This window comes from Aspergillus japonicus (genome assembly GCF_003184785.1).
Source record: "Aspergillus japonicus CBS 114.51 unplaced genomic scaffold BO86scaffold_52, whole genome shotgun sequence".
Taxonomy (NCBI): domain Eukaryota; kingdom Fungi; phylum Ascomycota; class Eurotiomycetes; order Eurotiales; family Aspergillaceae; genus Aspergillus; species Aspergillus japonicus.
The window spans coordinates 192678-215751 of NW_020291689.1; the positions used below are offsets into that span (position 1 = coordinate 192678).

At 53.4% G+C, this 23074-nt stretch overlaps 7 protein-coding genes and 2 non-coding genes across 9 annotated transcripts; 6 read left to right on the forward strand and 3 right to left on the reverse strand.

Moving 5' to 3' along the window:
* The first annotated feature begins 598 nt into the window (after window positions 1-598).
* On the forward strand, window positions 599-8511 carry BO86DRAFT_412062 (alpha-1,3-glucan synthase). Its single transcript, XM_025674627.1, has 5 exons — window positions 599-1137; window positions 1193-7320; window positions 7436-7641; window positions 7697-8210; window positions 8273-8511. The coding sequence occupies exons 1-5, from the start codon at window positions 760-762 to the stop codon at window positions 8319-8321; spliced, it is 7275 nt and encodes a 2424-aa protein (XP_025524796.1). The 5' UTR covers window positions 599-759; the 3' UTR covers window positions 8322-8511.
* A 981-nt stretch (window positions 8512-9492) lies between these two features.
* BO86DRAFT_437618 (FAD-binding oxidoreductase) lies at window positions 9493-11721 on the forward strand (the record flags this gene model as incomplete). The annotated part of the gene is made up of 5 exons (XM_025676070.1): window positions 9493-9938; window positions 10007-10506; window positions 10561-11014; window positions 11079-11226; window positions 11293-11721. The coding sequence occupies 5 exons, from the start codon at window positions 9493-9495 to the stop codon at window positions 11719-11721; spliced, it is 1977 nt and encodes a 658-aa protein (XP_025524797.1).
* Window positions 11722-12335: 614 nt separating this feature from the next.
* On the forward strand, window positions 12336-12407 carry BO86DRAFT_t232. The gene has a single exon. It is a non-coding gene; the product is annotated as a tRNA-Gly (tRNA).
* A 320-nt stretch (window positions 12408-12727) lies between these two features.
* BO86DRAFT_t233 lies at window positions 12728-12801 on the forward strand. The gene has a single exon. It is a non-coding gene; the product is annotated as a tRNA-Val (tRNA).
* Window positions 12802-13218: 417 nt separating this feature from the next.
* BO86DRAFT_458231 (alpha/beta hydrolase) lies at window positions 13219-14115 on the reverse strand (the record flags this gene model as incomplete). Its single annotated transcript, XM_025677278.1, has 2 exons — window positions 13219-13552; window positions 13679-14115. 2 exons carry the CDS (start codon window positions 14113-14115, stop codon window positions 13219-13221), a joined length of 771 nt encoding a protein of 256 aa, XP_025524798.1.
* Window positions 14116-15081: 966 nt separating this feature from the next.
* On the forward strand, window positions 15082-16556 carry BO86DRAFT_437619 (uncharacterized protein; the record flags this gene model as incomplete). The annotated part of the gene is made up of 4 exons (XM_025676071.1): window positions 15082-15409; window positions 15468-15889; window positions 15990-16159; window positions 16256-16556. 4 exons carry the CDS (start codon window positions 15082-15084, stop codon window positions 16554-16556), a joined length of 1221 nt encoding a protein of 406 aa, XP_025524799.1.
* Window positions 16557-16969: 413 nt separating this feature from the next.
* BO86DRAFT_319852 (FAD-binding oxidoreductase) lies at window positions 16970-18560 on the reverse strand (the record flags this gene model as incomplete). Its single annotated transcript, XM_025668263.1, has 3 exons — window positions 16970-17113; window positions 17170-17436; window positions 17496-18560. 3 exons carry the CDS (start codon window positions 18558-18560, stop codon window positions 16970-16972), a joined length of 1476 nt encoding a protein of 491 aa, XP_025524800.1.
* Window positions 18561-18980: 420 nt separating this feature from the next.
* On the forward strand, window positions 18981-20873 carry BO86DRAFT_421279 (flavin-containing monooxygenase; the record flags this gene model as incomplete). The annotated part of the gene is made up of 3 exons (XM_025675271.1): window positions 18981-19026; window positions 19109-20762; window positions 20846-20873. 3 exons carry the CDS (start codon window positions 18981-18983, stop codon window positions 20871-20873), a joined length of 1728 nt encoding a protein of 575 aa, XP_025524801.1.
* A 361-nt stretch (window positions 20874-21234) lies between these two features.
* Window positions 21235-22772, reverse strand: BO86DRAFT_437621 (aldehyde dehydrogenase; the record flags this gene model as incomplete). The annotated part of the gene is made up of 2 exons (XM_025676072.1): window positions 21235-21379; window positions 21448-22772. The coding sequence occupies 2 exons, from the start codon at window positions 22770-22772 to the stop codon at window positions 21235-21237; spliced, it is 1470 nt and encodes a 489-aa protein (XP_025524802.1).
* Window positions 22773-23074: the final 302 nt, after the last annotated feature.

The window sequence follows — 23074 nt, forward strand, 5'->3', positions numbered from 1 at the left end:
CGTACTATGGTCTCTGGTCCTATGGAAGAGCAAAATGAACTAAAAAGTGAACTAAAAAATGAAAAACAGAAAGCCCGGCCAGAGATTTACGCCCGCTGCAACGCTGTTCCTGAACTTTCTGGACTCCCAAGCACAGACAGTGATTTGACTGTGTACGTATCATGCAACAAAGGCCAGGTTATGTGATTGGTACTGTACCTGACTAGGGCGGGCAAGCGTGTGATGGCTACTGCTAGTAAGTAGGATACCAACTTACCAAGTATACGTACTGTGCGCTCACGGTCTTGTCCTGGAGGAATCTTTAGCTACTTGTCTCCTCCTCGTAGACCCATAAGTCAATTCGAGGACTCAACTTCGCTAGGCCACTCTAAAAATATCTCACCAAAAAGGTCGTGGCAACAGCCTGGAGAGTATGCATTCGTAATCAGTAATGCGAGCCTCGACCCAGTCAAAACCGGACTGGTGCAAGACGAGATCTCAAATAATCGAGCTTATCGGACCTACTCCTCATCCCCAATGTGTTTGTTGGCATCTTGTTTGTTCATTGTTAGCCTGACCTGATTTCCCACACTCGTTTCCACCCCCTGCACATAATCACCTTCTTTCTCGACCGACTTGGTCCCAACCTTTGCTACTGTTTTTGCCTCTTGTGAAGTGTTGGAGTGAAGTACCGTGTCCACCTATGATCAGGTTCACAAGCATCGGGGTTGCTATTTTTCCCACTGCTCAAGACGCAGCTTGTTGTGCTGCCCAGCAAACATGAAGTGGGCGCTTGCCGGCCTGGTTCCAATCTTTCTGACCCTCTTACTGCTAGTAGGAGTCTTGCCGGCCGCCGCTTGGCCCTACAATGAATCGCTCGCCGCGTACAACCTCAACGAGAACAAAACTGCCACCAATCCCGCCGACTACTGGGGTCAATGGCCGAATCACACGGGCGACTACGTTGCCTCACCGGATAACTGGCGATTTCCATTCTATACCCTGATGCTGGATCGGTTTGTGAACGGCGATCCGACCAACGACAACTACAATAAATCTGTATGGGAACATGACATCTCGTCGACCCAGATGCGCCACGGGGGAGATGTCGCGGGCTTAATCGACACTTTGGATTATCTGCAGGGCATGGGAATCAAGGTTGGTGAAGGCAAGCCCAAGTCAGTTGGAGAACTATTGACCGAATGGCGCCTAGGGTATCTATCTGGCCGGCACCATTCTCATGAATCAGCCCTGGGGATACGACGGTTATTCGGCGCTGGACACCACCTTGCTCGACGGCCATTACGGCAATCTGACACAATGGCGACATGCAATCACGGAGATTCACAAGCGAGGGATGTACGTTGTTCTCGACAATACGATCGCCACCATGGGGGATTTGATTGGCTTCCAAGGCTACTTGAACACCACCACCCCCTTCACCGTGAAGGAGCATCAAGTCGAGTGGAAGAGCGCCCGTCGATATGTGGATTTCGATATCGGGAACAGCTATAATGAGACCTGCGATTATCCGCGATTTTGGTATGAGAATGGCTACCCAGTTCAGAAGACGGTGACCGATTCCCTTGTCGGATGCTACGACAGCGATTTCGATCAGTACGGTGACATCGAAGCCTTCGGAGTGTATGCGGATTGGGAACGCGAACTAGCCAAATTCGCCTCGGTGCAGGATCGCCTGCGAGAATGGCATCCCTCAGTTCGCCAGCGGTTGATCCGACATTCGTGTATGATCATCTACCAGCTCGATATCGATGGATTCCGCTATGACAAGGCAACCCAGGCTACCGTAGATGCCCTTGGTGATATGTCGGCCGCCTATCGCGAATGCGCCCGTGCAGTCGGGAAAGAGAACTTCTTCATCGCTGGAGAGATTACTGGTGGCAATACCTTTGGATCTGTGTACTTGGGCCGGGGCCGACAGCCGGATCAGTACCCTTCCTCGGCTGAGGTGGCAATGAATCTCACCAATACATCATTACCGCAGTACTTCCTGCGGCAGGAGGGGATGAATGCGATCGATGGCGCAGCGTTCCATTATTCTGTTTACCGTGCACTTGAGCGGTTCCTCGGTATGGATGGGAATCTAGCCGCGGGATATGATGTCCCAGTGGACTTCATCGAGGCTTGGGAGGAGATGGTGATCTCCAACGACTTGGTCAACCCTAACACCGGTGTCTTCGATCCTCGCCACATGTACGGGGTCACCAATCAAGATGTGTTTCGCTGGCCAGCACTGGAGAAAGGGACCGAGCGCCAGCTGCTGGGTCTTTTTATTACCACCTTACTTCTGCCTGGAATTCCTCTCCTTCTGTGGGGGGAGGAACAGGCCTTCTATGTTCTGGACGCCACCGCGTCGAATTACATCTTTGGCCGCCAGGTCATGTCACCAGCAACAGCCTGGCAGATGCATGGGTGCTTCTCACTAGATTCCTCAACCTACTATGACTGGCCTATTACTAAAGGTCGCCTTGCCTGCAAAGACCCAACGGTATCTTATGACCATCGCGATCCCTCTCATCCGGCACGGAATATTATCAAACACATGTACCAGATGCGCGTGGATTTCCCTGTGCTTAACGATGGCTATAACCTCACCAAGCTCTCGAATCACACGGAAGAGGTCTACTATCCGGGCTCGAGTGGAACCGCTACCGAGACTGGGCTGTGGTCAGTCCTGCGTGATATCAGCTCAGGCTACCAGGATTTAGGGTCGGATGAGAAGAACCAGCCCGTCTGGCTGGTATACCACAATACCAACCGAACGATCAAGTATAGCTTTGACTGCAGCGACAATTCGACCGCATTGATCTCTCCGTTTGACACCGGCACCTGGGTGAAGAATCTTTTTCATCCCTTCGATGAGCACAAGCTGGTCAGCAGCCCGCAAAAGCTGGCGATCAACGGTTCTACAGCATACAACGGCTGCTTAGCCAATATGACCATGGATGCCTACGAGTTCCGCGCATATGTCCCGCGAGATCGCTTCGTTAAGCCCCGTCCAATGGTCACAAGCTTCTACCCAGGCCACGATGCTCCTGTCCTCTCTACCGTCGCCGCCAACGAAGACGAAACACTCCAGATCAAGCTTTACTTTTCCGAAGCGATGGACTGCGATTCGGTGACAAGTGCCATCTCACTGAACTCCTCTACGGAAGTAGGGAAAGTTCCCTCGGTGGACACAGACAGTGTCAGTTGCAAGGCTGCTACGCTCAACGAAACCGGCAGCACATGGGCTGGATATATTCCCAGCGCATGGGTGTGGCAGGGAAATCTGACTGGCGTCTATAATGGGATTCATCGCGTGACCATCAACAATGCCAGCAATACCTACAACAACGAGACCACGGATGCGGTCGACCATTTCCTTCTGCGCGTGGGGCAGATCGACAACCCGATGATATATCCCAGCGCCAATTACTCCAGTAGCTTGCTCCACCAATTCTCCAACGGGTCCCTATACATCCAGCACCATGCCGCCGGCGCAGACAAGTGGCGATACTCCACGAATTGGGGGTCGTCTTTCTCGGAATGGATGGACTATACGGGGGGCAATACGACCATCACGGAAAACTCGTGGTCGGGCACTAGCAAGCAAGCTTGGAAGGGCTACCACGTTCGCACTGAATATTGGAGCCGATGGACGGGCAGCAGTGACTACGTCCAAGAAGGCGACACGGGGTGGACGCATCAAGTTGCTCGGCGCTTTCCACACCTCTTCTGGGAGGGCCCCTACAACGAATATGGATATGATGCTGGTCTGGACAACGTCATACGCCAAGATACGACAGATGGACTGTGGAAATACCATTTCACGTACGAATGGCCAGCCTATGGCCAGGTAAGCATCTGGGGGATGAATCCAGATGGGGAGCCTGATGAGGGATGGGTCATGGGCGACGCGGACAACGACTCGGTCCTGGATCGGATGCCACCCTCGTCGCTATCAACAACCGTGATCAATATCACGGAGCACCCCCCTTCTCCTTACATCTCTTGGAAGCTGATCATCGACGATGCGACTATGAAGTATTCTCTTTCTCCCGTGGGACATCAAGCTACACAGATCGCGATGTTTGTGTTATTTTGGATCGTGCCGCCGCTCTCGGCTGCAGCCTGCGCTTGGCTCTTTATGAAGTCCTTTTATAAGGTCAAATTCAACGCAGTGGGTGCGAGTCAGAAACAACCCGTCTTCTCGATTGCTCTACGCCGCCGACTGTTCAAGAAGGATCATACCGCGGGAGGGGAATACAGCCGACTCAACCCCTTGATGCGCCTGGCCAACAAATCGGGGTTGCTGCAGACGGCCAATCCCATTATTAGCGCTGCAGCCGGAAAGAGGCGCATGGTTTTGATCGCGACGATGGAATATGACATTGAAGATTGGGAGATCAAGATTAAAATCGGCGGTCTAGGGGTTATGGCACAATTGATGGGGAAGACCCTCAGCCACCAGGATCTTATCTGGGTGGTCCCCTGCGTTGGGGGGGTGGACTACCCTGTCGATACTCCGGCTGAGCCTATGGAGGTGACTATTATGGGGACGATTTATGAGGTGCAGGTCCAGTACCACATCCTAAATAATATCACCTATATTCTTCTCGACGCGCCTGTGTTCCGCCAACAAACCAAGTCAGACCCTTACCCAGCCCGCATGGATGATCTTCACAGTGCGGTATACTATTCGGCTTGGAACCAGTGTATTGCAGCCGCATGCAAACGGTTTCCTATTGATCTATACCATATCAATGACTACCATGGATCCCTAGCACCTCTATACTTGCTCCCTGAGACGATTCCTGTTTGCCTCTCGTTGCATAATGCAGAGTTCCAGGGTCTTTGGCCCTTGCGAACAGCCAGTGAGCGAGAAGAGGTTCGATCAGTCTTCAATCTTAGTGCAGAGGTGGTGCAGCAGTATGTGCAATTTGGGGAGGTGTTCAACCTTCTTCATGCCGGAGCAAGCTATTTACGCGTTCATCAACATGGCTATGGAGCGGTAGGCGTGTCGCGCAAGTATGGCAAGCGGTCCTATGCCCGGTACCCTATATTCTGGGGATTGCATAAAGTGGGCAACTTGCCCAATCCTGATCCCTCCGACTTGGGAGAGTGGAGTCCGGAGCAAGCCCTGGCCATACAGCGTGATGAGGTGGAGGTCGATCCCGACTATGAGCAAGGGCGCGCTGCTCTCCGGCTCCAAGCGCAAGAATGGGCTGGTCTCGAGCCGAACCCCGATGCCGAGCTGTTTGTGTTCGTCGGTCGCTGGTCCATGCAGAAAGGCATTGACCTGATTGCCGATATCATGCCCTCAATTCTAGAGACCCACCCGGGAGTCCAATTGATCTGTGTCGGGCCTGTTATTGACTTGTATGGAAAGTTTGCCGCCTTAAAACTGGACCACATTATGAAGCGTTATCCGGGTCGAGTGTTTTCTCGGCCTGAATTCACCTCTCTCCCTCCGTATATCTTCTCGGGGGCAGAGTTTGCGCTGATTCCCTCGCGCGATGAACCCTTTGGCCTGGTAGCGGTTGAATTTGGTCGAAAGGGGGCATTAGGGGTGGGTGCTCGGGTTGGTGGGCTGGGCCAGATGCCGGGCTGGTGGTACAATGTTGAGTCAACCTCGACCTATCATCTTCTCGACCAGTTCAAACAAGCAATCGACGCTGCCTTGGAGTCGAAGCCGGCCATCCGTGCCCAGATGCGAGCTCGTTCCGCGAAACAAAGATTTCCAGTGGCCCAGTGGGTGGAGGACTTGGAGATCCTCCAGACCACGGCAATCCGTGTCCACAAAAAGGCGGCCAAAGGAAATGCCAGTGGCCGCTCTTCGACCCTTTCGGGGCTTCCTTTGCACGAGCCCAGCGGATTGAACCGGCCGCTACACTCTGCTTCAGGACTCCCATCGGGGATGCAGACGCCCCTGAGTCCTTCTCGTGACAGCAGCTACACCAACCTCAACCGACTGAGTGAATTCCTCGCCAAACCGGAGTCCGGCGAACGAGCGGTCTCCGGCCTGCAACGCAAACTTTCACTGGGCGTCCGTTCCGGGCCCGGCCATCAGCCTCGCGCCACCCGGGCTGAAGGACCGACAGATGATCTATCTGTCATGGAGGAAAGCCTTGAAGAACACGTGGCCGTCGATGGCGATCCAGATCATCCCCAGGACAACGAATACACCCCCACTTCTGCGGAACTGGAGGCAGCGCGCCGTATGCAAGCTGCTCAGCAGTCGGGGCTAACGGCCATGCCTAGCTCGCGAATCTCCAGCTACAGTCAACTTCAAATCCCAACATCCCCCGGCACACCACGAACAAGTTCGATGGGCGAGATGGGTTTGCTGCCTCCCATGGGCCTCAGTGAGGCCAATCACCGGCTGAGTAGTGCATCCCTCCTATCAGTTGACATGGTCACGGGGCAGAAGAAGGATTTCAAGCTACAGAAAGTAGATCCCTTTTTCACGGATAGCACTGGCGAATACCATGCTATGTTCGATCAGAAATTGCAGAATTTGACCGGTGGCAACTCGGAGTCCGAGCTCTGCATCGAAAAGTTCCTCATCACCAGCGAAAAGGAATGGTTTGAGCGATTCCACGACGCGAAGCTGGGTCGTCTGAAATCCCCGGCGCCCTCGATCTTCCGCGATGACAAGAATGGCGCGTCTTCAGTCTCCGTTAATACTCGTGAGGACCGAAGCATCACCAACTACAGCAGCAGCCACGAGCAAGATTCAGAACCGGACGATGAGTTCCTGCTCGGTAAGGACTACAGGCCTCCTTCCGGTGTCAAACTTTGGATGCAGATCCGCCTGGGAAATTGGCCGATTTATTCGATTCTCCTCGCTTTGGGACAGATTATTGCGGCCAATTCCTACCAGATTACACTGTTGACAGGCGAGGTTGGCGAAACGGCGGTGAAGCTATATGGAATCGCAACCACGTATCTCGTTGCCTCGATCTGCTGGTGGCTGATCTACCGGTATTATAAGATGGCTGTTTGCCTTTCTCTTCCCTGGGCGTTTTATGGGGTGGCATTCTTGCTCATCGGCTCTGCGCATTGGACGACAAACTCCTTCGCCCGCGGATGGATTCAGAACATTGGAACCGGCGCTTATGCCGTCGCGTCAGCCAGCGGCTCCATGTTTTTCGCCTTGAATTTCGGCGATGAGGGAGGCGCTCCCATGGAGGTCTGGATCTTCCGGGCTTGTCTGACTCAGGGTTTGCAATCCGCATATGTCATCGCCTTATGGTATTGGGGCTCGGTCTTAACGAAAGCCTCTAGTGATGGGGTTTCCACGACCACTGATGGGGTCGCTGGCTCCTGGAAAATGACGTGAGTTTTTCTCCTTTCTGTTTCGTTGCCTGCTCCTGCCTCTTCATCTTCGACTGGAGATCAGGTTGGCGCATCGAATCTCCATTGACCGTCCCTGACTTTCTCTCTTCTCCAGTGCCATCTGCTACCCCATTGCAGTAGCGCTGGCTGCCGTTGGGCTTCTGCTATTCCACGGACTGCCCAACTACTATCACCAATCTCCCGGCAAGATCGCCTCTTTCTACAAGGCAGTCGTTCGTCGAAAGATTGTGCTCTGGAATATCGTCTATGTCCTGTTAGCGAATTTCTTCCTCAGTGCGCCCTATGGCCGAAACTGGAACTGTATGTTCCCCCACCCCCCATCCGTTGGCTGTCATTTCACTGACCGGATTTGTAGTCCTCTGGTCCTCCAGCCACGCTCATGCCTGGCAAATCGTGATCTTGTGTGTTGTCTTCTTCGGGTTCGTCTGGGCAGGTTTCCTGTTCATCGTGAGCCGGTATCTGAAGGCCCACAGCTGGTTCCTTCCCCTGATAGCCTGCGGGCTGCTGGCTCCACGGTGGGCGCAGATCTGGTGGGCCACTTCAGGGATAGGGTACTACCTGCCCTGGGTCTCTGGAGGCTATGTCGGTGGGGCGCTGGCATCTCGCAGTCTCTGGCTGTGGCTTGGTGTCCTCGATAGTATCCAGGGTCTCGGATTCGGCATCATTCTACTCCAAACCCTAACGCGGACGCACATGCTCTTCACCCTGATCTGCTCCCAAGTCTTCGGATCCATTGCGACCATCGCCGCCCGAGGCTTTGGTCCCAACAAGCTTGGCCCCGGGCCCGTCTCTCCTGACCCTACCTTTGGGGTCAGCGCGGTGGCGAATGCATGGTTCTGGGTTGCCCTATTCTGCCAATTGATCATCTGGTACGTTGCGATACCTTGCCTGCTTGTCGTGATGTGGACCCTACGCTGACACTGGACCGTAGTGCTGGCTTCTTGCTTTTCTTCCGCAAAGAACAACTGGCGAAGCCCTGAGCAACCAAAGGACGACTGACTCCGGTCTGATTGAAAGACCTTGGAAAAAGATGAATGGTGCCAGAGTTGCCAATCTGGTCAAAGTCATGATGCTTTCTGGCAATGCACGATGAGATGGTTTCAGACCTATGAGTCTGATCACAGAAGAGAGCAGCATGTATTATAACTTATCAGGCAATTCTGCCAATGTGTAACGCAGATTTTCGTCGACTTATGAGGCCAGGTAGTGAATCTGGCCATGACGCGACAGATGCATCACCTTTTCCGTGTCTCCGTAGCACCCCCGCCCACCCCTTCAATAGTGTATATTGGCAAGGAGAGGTAATCCACTTAGTTATGCACTACTGACATTGATGTCCGAGACATAAACGAAGCTATACGTGCTGACAGTGCAGTCCAGTGCAACAGCGCAGAGCGAGGCCCGTCAATCTATCTTTGCGGCACCCACTGCTTCAAGAAAATTGCTACGCAGCTGCTAAGTCCACCGAGGTCGAGCTACTACGGTTGACTATGCAGCAATGCGTAGTCATGAGATTCACGATGACTTTCCCCGCTGGTATTTGAATATCCGTAGTAGTTCGAATAATAGCCAGCCCCGGCTGGAATCAGATGTACCGGTTATGCACGATGCAGGCATCACGGGTACCCGTTGGACGTCTCTCAAAGTAAACCGTGCTGCAGGCCAGGTCAAGGGCTGACAGCTCGGTTTAAAAAGACCTGGGCATGTGGTTTCGTTTCTCCGCAGGGTTTGAAATTTGGGCCGCTTGTGGCACTCTTACTGCCCTGTATTGGTCCGTGTCCATGGTCATCGTGTACGATGAGGGTTGATTATAGCTGTGTAAGTGACATGAGTAGAGGTAGGTCCATGTACTCGCGACTTCATTCTCCCGGGAGAGCGATGTACCATGTGTAAAGGATAACCCGCGTCGAGTTGATGTTGGACTCAGACGATCCGAGGTACTTGTGAACATTGAAGATGAGCCAATAGAAGATATAGCTGATGGGCTCTTTATTTGAGCTACTCAGGCAACGGTGAGACCGTCGGGTTCGCCATGAGTCGATGCGCAGTCTCCAGAGGTACATATGGTGGCTTTTTGCCGCAATTTCCCTCAATTCGTAACAACGATTGCTCATATTTTCCCTGGTGGTCGAGACAAGACTTGCTAGTATCATGAAAGTCCCTTTAGTCTTCCTGCTTTCAACAGCAGTCGTGTCTGGTGGGGTAGTTCCCTCACCATCGCACCCGGCGCTTTCTCCTGCAGCGACTACCCTTCCGGCTCGCACGGTGGGAGCACCACCATTATTCGCAGGGGAGACCATCCAGTTGACCGAAGATGTGCTGAATGGTCTCAGGGTAGGTCTTAGCGACGAGAGTCTTCTCGATCTGTTCTCCTTCGGCAGTGCGCAACCTCAAGCCAAAACCATCCGTCCGTGCAAGACAATGCCCGGCGACCCTGCCTGGCCTTCACGGTCAACATGGGACCTTTTCGATCAGCTGCTCGGGGGGAGCCTTTTGCGACCTGCTCCGATCGCAGCGCCGTGCTACTCAGGATGGTCGCAATTCAATAATGCAACCTGTTTTCACTTGAGTATGAACTGGATCAACTCTTCCCTGCAGTAAGGACTCCACCCCTCCCCGCGGGTAGCCGTATTCCGCCCACTGGGTCTAATGGGGCGATCACTAGCATTCAACATCCGACTTCTGTCTTGAGTCCTCTCTACGAGGGGCGAAGTTGCATGCCCTTCGGCTTCAACTATACCAACACGTGCACGGAGGGTGGATACCCGGCCTACGTGGTGAATGCATCCACCGCAGCGCAGGTTCAACTGGCCGTGAACTTTGCGCGGAACTCAAATTTGCGCCTGGTAGTGAAGAACACTGGTCACGACTTTAACGGGAAGTCTACTGGGAAAGGCGCATTGTCCATCTGGACACACTGGTTGAAAGACAAGGCCTTTTACCCTACATTCGCAGCCGACGACGGGTATGTGGGACCTGCGATGAAGCTTGGGTCGGGAGTCCAGGCTTTTGAGGCATACGAATTTGCCAAACAGTCCAACGTGACGGTTATCGGTGGCGAAGGTGTGACTGTGGGCTTGGCCGGGGGGTATACCCTGGGCGGGGGGCACTCGCCATTGAGTAGTCTGTACGGCATGGCGGCAGATCAGGTATTGGCGATGCAAGGTGACCGACCTCCCACTGCCCCTTTCAACAACCATCAATCCTGACAAACGATAGTGGTTCTCGCGGATGGTCGTTTTATCACCGCCACTGCCAAGCGGCACGCGGACATCTACTGGATGCTTTGTGGCGGTGGTGGAAGCACCATCGGGGTCGTGACCTCCATCACCGTGAAAGCATATCCTCGGATCTCCGCGACCACCGTCACTTTCGACTTCTCGGTCGCCGACACTCCCGGTCCCGATGCGTTCTGGGAAGGGGTTGAGTCCTACCTCGATAACATTGAGCGATTGGTCGACGCCGGAACCTATGCATACTATGACCTGGGTGCGTCGGCCAGGGGACGAGGCACCAACTTCCCCGGTGACAGCGACTACTACCTGCGAATCCAATCCTTCCTGGCGCCAAACATGACCATTTCGGAGACGAAAAGGCTTCTTCAGCCGTGGTTCGACCGGCTTGACAGTCTAAACATCCGATACACTCCGCAATACAACCACGCGGATAACTTGTGAGTGGGGCATCGCGGGCATCGCGGGCATCATCTCCACTCTTTCCACTAACGCCGTCCGCAGTCACGACGCATGGAAATCTGCCTTTCCACAGGAATACATGGGTGCTGCGACGACGAAGATCGCCTCGCGTCTTCTCCCGCGCAAAGCATATCACGATGATGTTCTCCGCCATCGGAACTTCCTCGCGCATAAGGACGCGGTCGCAAAGGTACGCTACTGAGGGCTGCAACCCCCCGCCATTCTTTCCCCGACTCTGTATACTGACGTGACCCAGGGCTATTCCATCGCGGCCTTCCATCTCACCGGAAAAGGCAAACTCGTCGAACCGCCCCCAAACAATGCGGTGCTGCCCGCCTGGCGCGACACCCTGACGCATGCCATTGTCATCGGCCAATGGAACTCGACCTCGGACTGGAACGTCGTCGAGCAGACCTCCCGCACGCTGACGCAGTGGATGCAAGCCATGCGGGACCTGGGGGAGTCGGGGGTCTACATGAGCGAGGCGGATCTGCTGGAACCCGACCTGCAAAAGGCCTACTATGGGGTCAACTATCCCCGACTATATGCGCTCAAGCAGAAGTATGACCCAAACGGGGTGTTCTTTGCTCTCACCGCGGTTGGCGCGGAGGACTGGACAATCTTGGTGGAGGATCCTTTGCCGGATTCGTGGAATAATAACGGCCGACTGTGTCCTCGGAGGTGAACTATGGGGCGTATGAGATGGTATACAGGCTATTGGGAATCGATATGTGCGTCTGAAATGGGACTACAGCGGTGCCTGAAACGGGCTTGGTTGCACATGTCATAGCCTAGGAGTCGCGATGGTTCTAATCCTGATGCTCCTGTTATGCGTTAGTATTGTCAACTTTAGGAGCTGGCAATGGGGGTCTTTCTTCTCCATACTAGGGTTGCATATGTTGATTGAATGTGCTGGTTTGTAAGTGCTTCATAGCAAGTAATAAACCACGCTGGGGATTTTTCTGTCCTAGATTCCATGGGGCACAGTAACAGAGACCTTGCAGCTTCCGCATCAAGTGGAGGTACCATGCAAGCAAGCCAGCTCGGAAAGGTTCGTCTCGGCTTGAATACTAACAAGTAATCTAACACCCTTGAGCCGTGACTAAGATGGCTTCCTGCGGGTGTTGAATGCCGACAGGATAGACTGTCAATGGATCTATGGCTGAACCGGCAAATTTGACTGACCCTGCCAGACAGCCCTTGTCCCAAGTGGCCAGTTGCGATCCTCCGTGTCGCGTACGCAACCTCAGCGTGGGGTTAGGATGGGACTGACATTTACACGTGGTACTTGCTGAATAAGCATCGTTGGTCAAACGGTTACGATTCTTGTCTTCCAAACAAGCGGCCCGGGTTCGACTCCCGGACGATGCAATGGTTTTTGCCCTCGGCTTGTGCAGATCGTCCAACTGTCAGGACACACGCACTCAACCTTTTTGCTTTTGCTTTTCTTTGACCTACTCAGTAGCACTCCGCTTGTAACAAGATTGAGATAGTTTGTCCGCCATCCAATGCACTCGTCCGACCTGGTGTTGAGCTACGAACTCCAAGCCGTGACCGGCCCGCGAGGCGGAAAGATACCAGTATATATAGTGCGAATGAGGCCATGTGTTGACAAACGGCGGGCGATTTCAGCTTGTCCTCGTTTTAGATTATCATATATTACACAAAGCATAATATCCTGATAACAAGCTGGCCGGATGGTGTAGTTGGTTATCACGTATCGTTAACACCGATAAGGTCCTGGGATCGAGCCCCAGTCTGGTCATGACTTCTTTTTGCATTCAATTATACCCGTATGCAGTAAAATACTTACAGTCACTGTTGACTTTTTGAGTCTCAATTAAAAGGGAGACAGACCTCAGCATATGTTGAAGATTGAAGTTGGTAGAGGAAAGGCGTGCAGTTCAATCCCGCGCCGATAGTCCACGAGTACCGGCCTTCGTAGTTACCCACAATGGTCGTGGTCCACCCACATTCTTCAACCACTGTTCGTATAATTGCATTGGAGAGGTCTGTACGAAAACTAGCTCTTGATCTCTCATGGCCGCCCAGATTCTACGACCATTATTGGCGCAAGTTCGGAAGGACGTGGATCCCATCTCGTCGCCGTCGTCCGACATAATTCGCATACTGCGGCAGCAACACCAATAGCCATTTTATGCAGTGCATTGACCTTGCCCCTCTATAAACGACTCAGCAGAGCATCATCCGATCCCTCCCCAATGGCCTCCACCAGCACACCTGCCACTCGGATCGGCATGGACAGAAAAGGCGAGTGCGATGCAGGAAGACGGTATGTGTTTTCCGGACCCGCGACCTTTGCGGCAAAACCCTCCTGGAAGACCGGCGGCATGGCCTGGTCTTGCTCGCAGATCACGTATGCACAGGGGATCTCGCTACTCCAAGGTTCATGCGTCACCTTGCCTGCAAAGACGGCGCGGGAGGTGTGTTGCGTGAAGGCATTCCATTGAACCTGCTCGTCGAGCGGGAGGTCTTGCCAGCCGATGTTGTTGGAGCTATCGATATGCACATAGTCGCCCTGGAATTGCAGAAATCAGCTTATGTAGAAGGTTCACACGTGCCATGCGCAGCATCACTCGTGTGAGATTGACTTGCACCGTCGGCTGTTGGGGACAGCCTACGTTAGTAGGGTGATGGGCGACATCCTTCCACCTGCATCCAGGGCAAAAAGCTCCCGCCCAGCATCTCGAGTAGACTTTGCCCGCGATCGAGTGCAAAAGGCGGCGAGATAGATCACTTGAACAACTCCGCCGGCCTGGCCGCTCTGCGCACGTGTAGTCTTACTCAAGCCATCCACTGCGTTAGAGGCTACCACACCGCCGTAGGAGTGAGCGACAACGACAATGTCGTTCTCGGCGTCGGCGAGATTGATCAAGTGTCTTCGGAGAGAGGAAACATCATTCGACGACAGGGTCTTGGAGGGAGGCTCAGCTCCGATTGAAGGATGGGCTGGACATTTGGATGCAAAGCCGAGATCTTGGAGCTGAGCTCGAAGGGCATGGAAGAAAGGGGGGGTGATCCAAGCCCCAAGGGAGAAGACGATGACCGGGGGGTTCATTCTGCGAGTGTAAAGAAAAGAATTTCGGAGAAAGAGGCAGGCGATCAATAGATCAGAGGGGGAAATTGCCCCGGCCGGTGGTGCTGGTCTATTATAACCCGGATCCCCCCCCCCGGGCAGGGGCCGTGAGACCAAGGCACGTTGCCAGCTGTTGGAAGGAGGAGCTTTATTATGATGCGCCCATCTCATGACTCGCGTTCGCGCACAGCACACGGCCTGGTTGGTTGCTAACGAACTGGATTACCACGGAAATCGAATAAATTTTCCTTTCTGTTTTAGGCTGAAGTTGGCGCTGCTATTTTACTTTCTAACAACCCGGAGTATGGGAAGAGTATAAAATTATATATCCTAAGTAATTTTTAAATAATCCTAGATTACTCCGGGAGTAACTATTAGAAAAGTAACTATTGCTCTAACTATATATCTAAGTTTATATAATCTAATTTTACAATCTAAATAAGATATATACTATTATTATTTATTTTACTTTTTATCTTAGCTGGTATGCCTGTTATTCTTATGGATTACGAAAGAGTTATGCAGAGGGCAATCGGATGAGTCAGCTTTTCCGTGTGTCGACCCCGTGACCCTGGAACAATTCCGATAAACAATTCAAATAGGTCAAATAAGTTAAACAGTACAAACAACAACCACCACCACAACCACCAACCATCACTTAACTACCTATATCTAACCTTAAGTTAGCTACTACCACGGCTTCTGTTAATCTCTACATCCACTAATCTTGGAAACCGAAGCGGTCGTATCATTTCATTCACAATTCCAAACCTAAGACTCATCGGAACATTCCGACGCCGCTGTTCCGTCTAGACCAGCAACGGCCCTGCCCCCTCGACTATATCGATTTGATGGAATGTCCGACTTGTGGAATCGATCTTGCGAAATGTCCAGTTCTTGTATCTTGAGTGACCTGCTCGACGGAATCTGCTACACCTCAACACCAAGATGGAAGAGTGGGATATCAGCAAAGCGCCTGCTCCTCTCCCAAGCATTAACCTCACTCGACTCGGCCCAGGGATCTCGTTCTTGCTGCCTCTGTCGCGGAGAGGACACGGCCCAGGGTTAATCCTTCTGGTGCCCAACACTGATCACTCTCTGGACATCATCGATGGAGTCCCATCACCCCTGATCAAATGGGCGGAGGAAGGATATTCGGTTGTTGAAGTCCAAGAACAAGCTTTGGCTGGTGGTAATGGTCACGATGCATTTACCATCGCCTTGGACACTCTGGCAGCTAGCAAAGACTGTGACAATGGAAAGATAGGCTTGATCGGTATGTCGATCTCCCCTTCCGTGAAACAAGGAGGTCGACTCCTGACCTGGGGGCAAAGTGTACGACCCTCAACTGTGGACTTCTGTGGCCACCATCGTCCCTGGCCTCCCGAGCATCGTCGCGACTGTGATATATGGAGAGGCTGGGGCTACACTGCCAAGGGCCTGTACTCCGGCCGCTCAGCCGATTCTCTGCCACCTTGCGGGAACAAGACCCAAGACTCAGAGCCGCCAGACCAGCCAGACCAGCCAGACCAGCCAGCCCTCGGAGTATTACTACCCCACCGCCAAATCGTTTTCATTTGCCACGCCCTTCACCGACGACTTTCTGTATGGCCCGGAGTCTATTTCTCATACTCGCAGTCTGTCTTTCTTAAAGCCTTTGATGGCAGGCCCGTACTTTGATTTGGAGACCATCTGGGATGAGCACACCTTCTATGAATTCACCGACCGAAGTGTGGAGCACACTATGAGTACCATGGTTGCTCAGCCTTACGTGAATCACGTTCCGACAGTGAGGATGCTAATCTCTCCTGCGAAAGCCTCTTCGGCTGAACTTAGAAAGAGACTGATATCCCTAGCTTACCGGCGGAATTGGTCGCGAATCTCTTACTCACTTCTACCGGCACAATTTTATCTTCAACAATTCCGCCGATACTGAGACAGAGTTGATCAGCCGAAGCCTCGGCATTGACCGCGTCATCGATGAGTTCATCTTTAAGTTCACGCATGACCGGGAGCTGGATTGGCTGTAAGTCGTTCAATTCAACTTTCATACCCCAATTCGCTTCCAATCCCAGTTCCACTACGTCTACTCTAATACCGATCACTAATCCTCGGGACGCAGTCTGCCCGGAGTGCCCCCAACGCACAAACGCGCTGCAATCCCCTTCACGGCGGTAGTGAATATCCGTGGGGATCGACTGTACCACGAACACATTTCATGGGATCAAGGTACCGTGCTCGCACAACTCGGGCTTCTACCGGATTATTTGCCCTTCCCCTGTCCTTTGCCAGATGGTCGGAGGGTTGAGTACCGCGTGCCAGTGTGTGGGATAGGCACGGCGGAGAAATTGCGAGATCACACGGCGGTCCCTTCGAACCAGCTCTTCGAGTATAAGGTGCGGGAATACTTGGAAGAGCCGTGAATCACTGTGTTTAAAGAGCAGCGCCCTATACGGGAAACTTATGCCCAATTATCAACCTTCCACGTCAGTAGATCATGATGCCAGGGTTCTTAAAAATGACTTGGTCTACTCTCTAATGGATAGGCAAGATAGCGAAATGCGCAATGCGCGTTGCTTTCATAGATCGCACTATCTCGCATATTAATAAAGTGGGCTACGTCACAATGGTTGTCTGCATAGCACATCGGGGCCGACTTCTTCTTCATTGGCACTGGAGGCAAGCTCGCGATGACCTAGTGGATGGTATGTCGGGACTAATGGCCAAGCACCAAATCAGCCAGATTTTGAACCCGATACGCTTTTCAGCAAATCATCGACTCTGCAGCATCGGAGGAAACAAATGGTCGATGGTAACAGAAGACCAATCCACCCCTTCAAAGCTTCGCACGGCTGTCTAGCCTATCCATCTTTGCGTGAGTACTAACAATGGCCCTGTAGTTCGGAAAAAGGCCTTGTGGGTCGTACTTCTCGCGGATCTTCATGAATTTTGCGAGCGCGGTATCACTCAGAACCCGAGTCTGTGTGCAGTGGTCAGTTTCTGTAGCTAGGCAGGCTAAGGCCAGACAAAACGTACATTGGCAGTCTCGTTGTTCACATCAATCTCGGTGATATACTGTCCCACAGCGACGGGGAAGGCTCGCTGGTAGCGGACCCGCATGTGATCCCAGAGGGCGGGCTTCGATTGCGCCTCGACCGAGCCAGTGATCGTTGAGATATACAAATCTTGCGGCAGGCTCAAGGCCGCATCTTCTTCATCTGGGACAATGTCACAGAAACAGGCGAAGACACTCGAGGTCCGGGTGGGTAGCTCAAGCATGGCCGGCTTGATCGCCTCGAGCAACTGGAGGGACAGCCGTCAGCTGGGTACGGCTGAATGAGCACCCCAATGTCTTCACGTACCTTTCCTACTGGACAGCTTGGGTCATTCATGATGGAGTTGATCTGCCATTTGTCTTGGCGATGGTTTCCTAAGAAGCCGCGTTTGCGGGCAAAGACCTCCTCGAAGGTTCTCCGCTGTACAGGCTTCATTTCCAGCAGATGTTCCCGGACAGTGTCGGGGATCGCATCCCACGCGCTCATCAGCGTCCGGGCTTCGAGAACGGTGTCAGTATAGCATAACAGATTGAGGTTGAGATGCAATTTCGCGCCCGCCGGGATCTCGTCGGAGTCGTATTGGGGATCGTACTTTTCCGGGTAGTCAATAGTGATATTGAGATCGGTTCCGTACTTGGGGGTATGGCGACCTCGCTCGATGGTCCAGGTCATTAGGGGCTCGTAGCTGTGATCATCGATCTCAAACTTGAACGTGCGTTCCCACATCTTGGAGGCACGGATGGTCCGCCCCCAGAAACGCGTGATAACGCCAAAGAACCCCAAGCCTGAGCCACGGGCTGCCCAGAAGAGGTCTCGATTCTCAGTCCGACTCGCGATGAGGACGCGCCCATCGGGGACGACGACCTCAAAACGCTCGATCCAGGTCTGGCTGGTTGCTCCCCAGCCGCGGACAAACCATCCTTGGCCCCCAGCGAGCATGAACCCGCCTGACCCGACCGTGGGTGCATGTCCGTGCGGAAAAAACCGTTGAACCGATCCCAGTGTCGCGGCCAATTCCTCCACGCGCGAAGAGGGTCCAAAGCAGATCTCACGGGTCACGGGGTTGTAGTCAACGTGGCGGTTGAGGTTGACGGTGTCAATCAGGATGCCATCTTCGATAAGGTTGCCTAGGTTCATGATATGACCCGATGATCGAATCCCCACGGTTGTTCTCAGCTCAGAGGCCCGCTTGAGACTCGCAGCCACATCGGCGGCGGTTTCCACCAAATGGATCTCGCGCGGATAGCGAGCTGGGGTCTCGGCGGTTGGGTTCATGCGCCGGCATCGTTCGTACGCCGGTGAACCACGGTGAAGGACTTTCTCACTGCCATAGTCAGGCGTCGTGCTGTATCTGGGTTGCTGCTGAGACATGACTGTAACGTAACTTGGTGAGGCAGGGAGTAGTTGGGAATATACTGAGGGTCCAGGCGGAGCACGGAATAAGGCTTTTGTTCTCAAGCTGAGCTATGTTGAGTCGGCCACAATGCTGCCATTGCTGACAGGCTAGACTATCGGAATTGAAACTGTGGATGAGGAGGTGGATAGTGAATCGGAATGCGGAAGCCCTAAGAAAGCCGCGGACATTGCAATGCGTCGCCTTGAGAATCAGGATATTCATTCATTGAACAACTCATCGGAATCTGCGGAACCCTTCCCCTCCTTCAAAGTCCTGTCCACGGACTCGTGCGCGGTGACATGCGGGTTGCATTGTCCGATCCAGGTATTTAGGTGAAATGCCTTTACAGAGAGCAACCGTACTATTCGGAGCTCACATCGTCGACATCCAACAAGATGACTAGAACAACTCCAGAAATTGACCTCATTGTCGTTGGGACAGGTAGGCCTCTCTATGTCACCCTCTCCACCTAGGACAGGAGGACCAAGTTTCGAGTTTGCTAAACCCTGGTTGTATTATTTAGGATGGTTTGGTTTGTCTGCTGCGAAGCACTACATTCAGCTGCATCCTCAGGACCACATTGTAGTCCTCGAATCAGCTGGCTCGTGTGGAGGTACATGGGCACAGGAAAGACTCTACCCTGGACTCAAGTCGAATAACATGGTGGGCTCTTACGAATACCCCGACTTTCCGATGTCGGAAGACGTCTATGGGGTCAAGGCCGACAACCACATCCCCGCGGCCACTTTACATCGGTATCTGACTGACTACGCCAAACACTTTGGAGTCTTTGATCGAGTTCAATTCCACACACGGGTAACAGCAGTGCAGCCACGCTCAGAAGATGATGGGTGGAGACTTCATGTTGCCTGCTCGAACGACCCAGTCAACTTCACGACGACCATTGAAACTAAACGACTGATTCTGGCCACCGGCCTCACCTCTTTACCAAATATGCCCTCGTACTCTGGCCAGGATACCTTCCACGGTCCTGTGTTCCACGCCAAGGATTTCAAACGCGAGGCAGACACGTTGACAAGCTGCACAAGAGTCGTCGTGGTCGGGGGCGCCAAATCGGCCTTGGACGTGAGCTATGCATATACGCAGGCTGGTGTGCAGGTCTACCTCATCATTCGGCCCGATGGGAATGGACCTGTCTGGCTGGCAAAGCCGTTCGTGACCCCCTTCAAGAGAAAGATGGAGGAACTACTTCATACCCGCTGCCTGACATGGTTCTCTCCGAGTCCCTGGCAAGATGAGGATGGCTACTCGACCGTGCGCTCGTTTCTGCACGGTACCAAGTTGGGGAACCTCCTTGTGAACAACTTCTGGTCCATTCTTTCTGCGGATATCATTGAATCGAACGGGTATGAGGACCATCATCACCCCTCGCTGCGCGCACTGAAACCGTGGTACTCGGCATATTGGACAGGCTCGGGTGTCTCCATCCACAATTTTGATACCAGCATCTTTGATCTGGTCAAGGAGGGCAAGATCTGCATCCATACGGCGAATATCACTGAGCTGAGCCCCCGCCATGTACACCTGAGCACTGGGGAGACGCTCCAAGCAGATGCAATTGTCTGTGCTACTGGCTGGAAAAAGGGCTCCGCCATTCAATTTGTGGATGTCGATTGCCGGCCTGTCTCCGATCCCGCCGAAATGGATCGTCTTCTCCGCCTCGCCGATGATGAGATCCTCTCGCGCTTTCCAGGTCTCAAGTCGCAGCCTTGCCTTCGGACATCGGGCGGAGCGAAGCACCAGCAATCTAATCCCTGGCGACTCTACCGATTCATGGTGCCCCCAGCCCTGTGGGAAAGGCGCACTCTGGCTTTTGCCGGTATGGTATCCTCGGTCAGCACAGCCATCTGTGCCAGCCTGCAAGGGCTGTGGATTTCCGCTTACTTCGACGGAACACTGGACCGCATGCCACCCACCCAGCAAGCCGTCGTCCACGAGGCAGTGATCAACTCCGTCTGGGGTAAATGGCGGTATCCCTGTGGCTACGGAGAGGATGTTGCCGATTTCGCCTTCGACGCGCTCCCATACTTTGATCTGTTGCTGAAGGACCTGGGCTTGAAGCACCATCGGAAATCGTCGGCCACTTCCGAGCTTACTGAGCCCTACAAGCCGTGGGATTATCAAGACGTAGTGGAGGAGTGGAAACAGGGACATTGGTCACCTCGCCTTGACCCGCAAAATGATATTCCGCCAGTGAAGACTAACTTAGTTTGCCATTAATTCACTTATCGCCTTCAAGGCTCTTCAGTCTTGCAGGCGTTCCTTAGTCTAGCTCAATTGGAGACAAAATATCTATTATCTCCTTCTCACTGCATTGCGTTGGAGGGCGCGCCCATGGTTTTGCCTTATCTTCGTATTACTCCTCCATTTCAGGTTCTGCGCTGGACTGACGAGAACCGGCTGTTCTCCATCAACCAGGAAGATTACTAGTCGGTCTCTTGCTCTATGCTGGCTGTAGCGGTATCACATCCATGCCTCCTGTTACCGTGTCATCAGCTGGAGCGACTCGATGCCCTACTAGCTCGTTACAACATGGCTAGGTCGGTTTAGTGTCTATGGGAGGCACGATCCCTGACTCGTAAAAAGATGCACCTTCCAAGTCCATGCTTTCATGTAAATGAGGGTTTATCAGTCTAGATAGGTTACTGTTTTGGACTGCAGAAATTCGTGAAGCCCCCATTCCCCATTGAATCGACCCCAGCCGCTACTCTTTTGGCCCCCGTGGGGCAAGGCAGCCTCATCATGAACGCTCATCGAATTGATATGGATGGCGCTGTTTGCATCTGGTTAGTCAACAGTGAATAGGTTTGAGAGAAAGAAAGTGACGAGAGGCAGTCTCACCCACTATCGATGCGTCGTGCCAGCCTCAGTCCCTTCGCCAGATCTGCGGTAAAAAGCGAGCAGCTAAGGCCATACTCGGTATCGTTGGCCAAATCAACGGCCTCCTCCTCAGTGTCCACTGTGTAAAGTGATACCAACGGACCGAAAATTTCTTCATGGTAGATATCCATGCGCTTGTCCACGCCTTCCAGCACCATGGGTTGCAGGCGTAGTTGAAACTTCTCGCTCGACGCTGGACCACCACTCAGAAGACTGGCTCCTTTGGAGACCGCATCTTGGGCTAGTCTCTGATTCCTCGCTACTGCCGCTTGCTGAATCAAGATACAGGGCGTTTCGGCGGCGGAGTTCCAACGCGCGACTTCTTCCAGCAGCGCCCGACGAAACGGCTCCAGGATTTTGCGAGCAACAATAATCCGCTCAGTGCTCATGCAGGCCTGGCCCGAGTTGGTGAAGGCCCCGTTGATACATTCACGCGCGGCAAGTCGTATATCGGCATCCTCGAGAACAATGGCGGGGGTCTTGCCCCCCAGCTCCATCAATGCAGGCTTCAAAGACTTCGCTGCCTCGGCCGCGACCAGCGCCCCAACGGCCGAACTACCGGTGAAATTGACTTTGCGCACAGGAGGGGCACGGATCAAGTGGTTCGTCACCACACCCGAGTCCTCTCGAGTGGTATACAAGAGGTTGAGCACTCCAGCGGGGAGGCCGGCATCGTGAAAGATCTCGCCGATATGGTGAAAACACCCGGGACTCAGTTCGGATCCCTTCAACAGACACGTATTGCCGGCTGCGATCGGGTAGAGACAAGCGCGCACCCCGAGCAGGTAGGGTGCGTTCCAAGGTGCAATCCCCAGAACCACCCCATACGGAACGCGATACAGCAGCGCACTTTGCCCTGCCTCTTGAGGATGTGGAATCTGCCCCGTGAGCGTGTGGGCCAACCGTCCGCCCGCATCACGGAGCATTTCAGCAGCTGTGGCAGTGTTCATGCGCGCAAACTCAGCGCTGGTGCCTAGCTCCTCGCGGAGAGTATCCTCCAATCTCTCTCGTCGTTTGTCTACCAGGTCAGCCGCTGTCAGAAACACGTCCCGTCGAGCAGCGGGTTTGGTTTGCGCCCACGAGGGGAATGCCATGACAGCGCTGGCCAGAGCATCGTCTGCATCCGCCACTGAGGCAGATGAGCACTCATAGATGGGTTTCTCGGTAAGGGTGCTGCGAACAGGAAAGGTCTTTGCGGTGGTGCGAGTGGTCCCATTGATCCAGAGAGGGACCTGTCGTGGGACTCGGGAGGGGGATAATCCTGCCAGCTTCGGAGAGAATGACATTGCCGAGGTTAGGCTTTAGGCTGACCTAGCACCAGTTGCTCAGTCTGGCGCTGAGAAGAGCGTCTCGCCTGGTTTTTGGGCGGGGGGGAGAGGAGAGGGGGGGATGGCGATCATCCGCGAGTGAGTGATGCATCGTTCATCGGAATCATCGGAATCATCGGAATCTTCGGAACCATCGGATTCGTGGCAGGTTAGCTCTCAAAAGGGTGATATCCAGTCCAAACCACCATCTCCCCCCAAAGGCCTAATGTAGTGTGTAGCATTCGGTTGAGAAAGAGTCTAAGATTATCTCCTGATTCTCT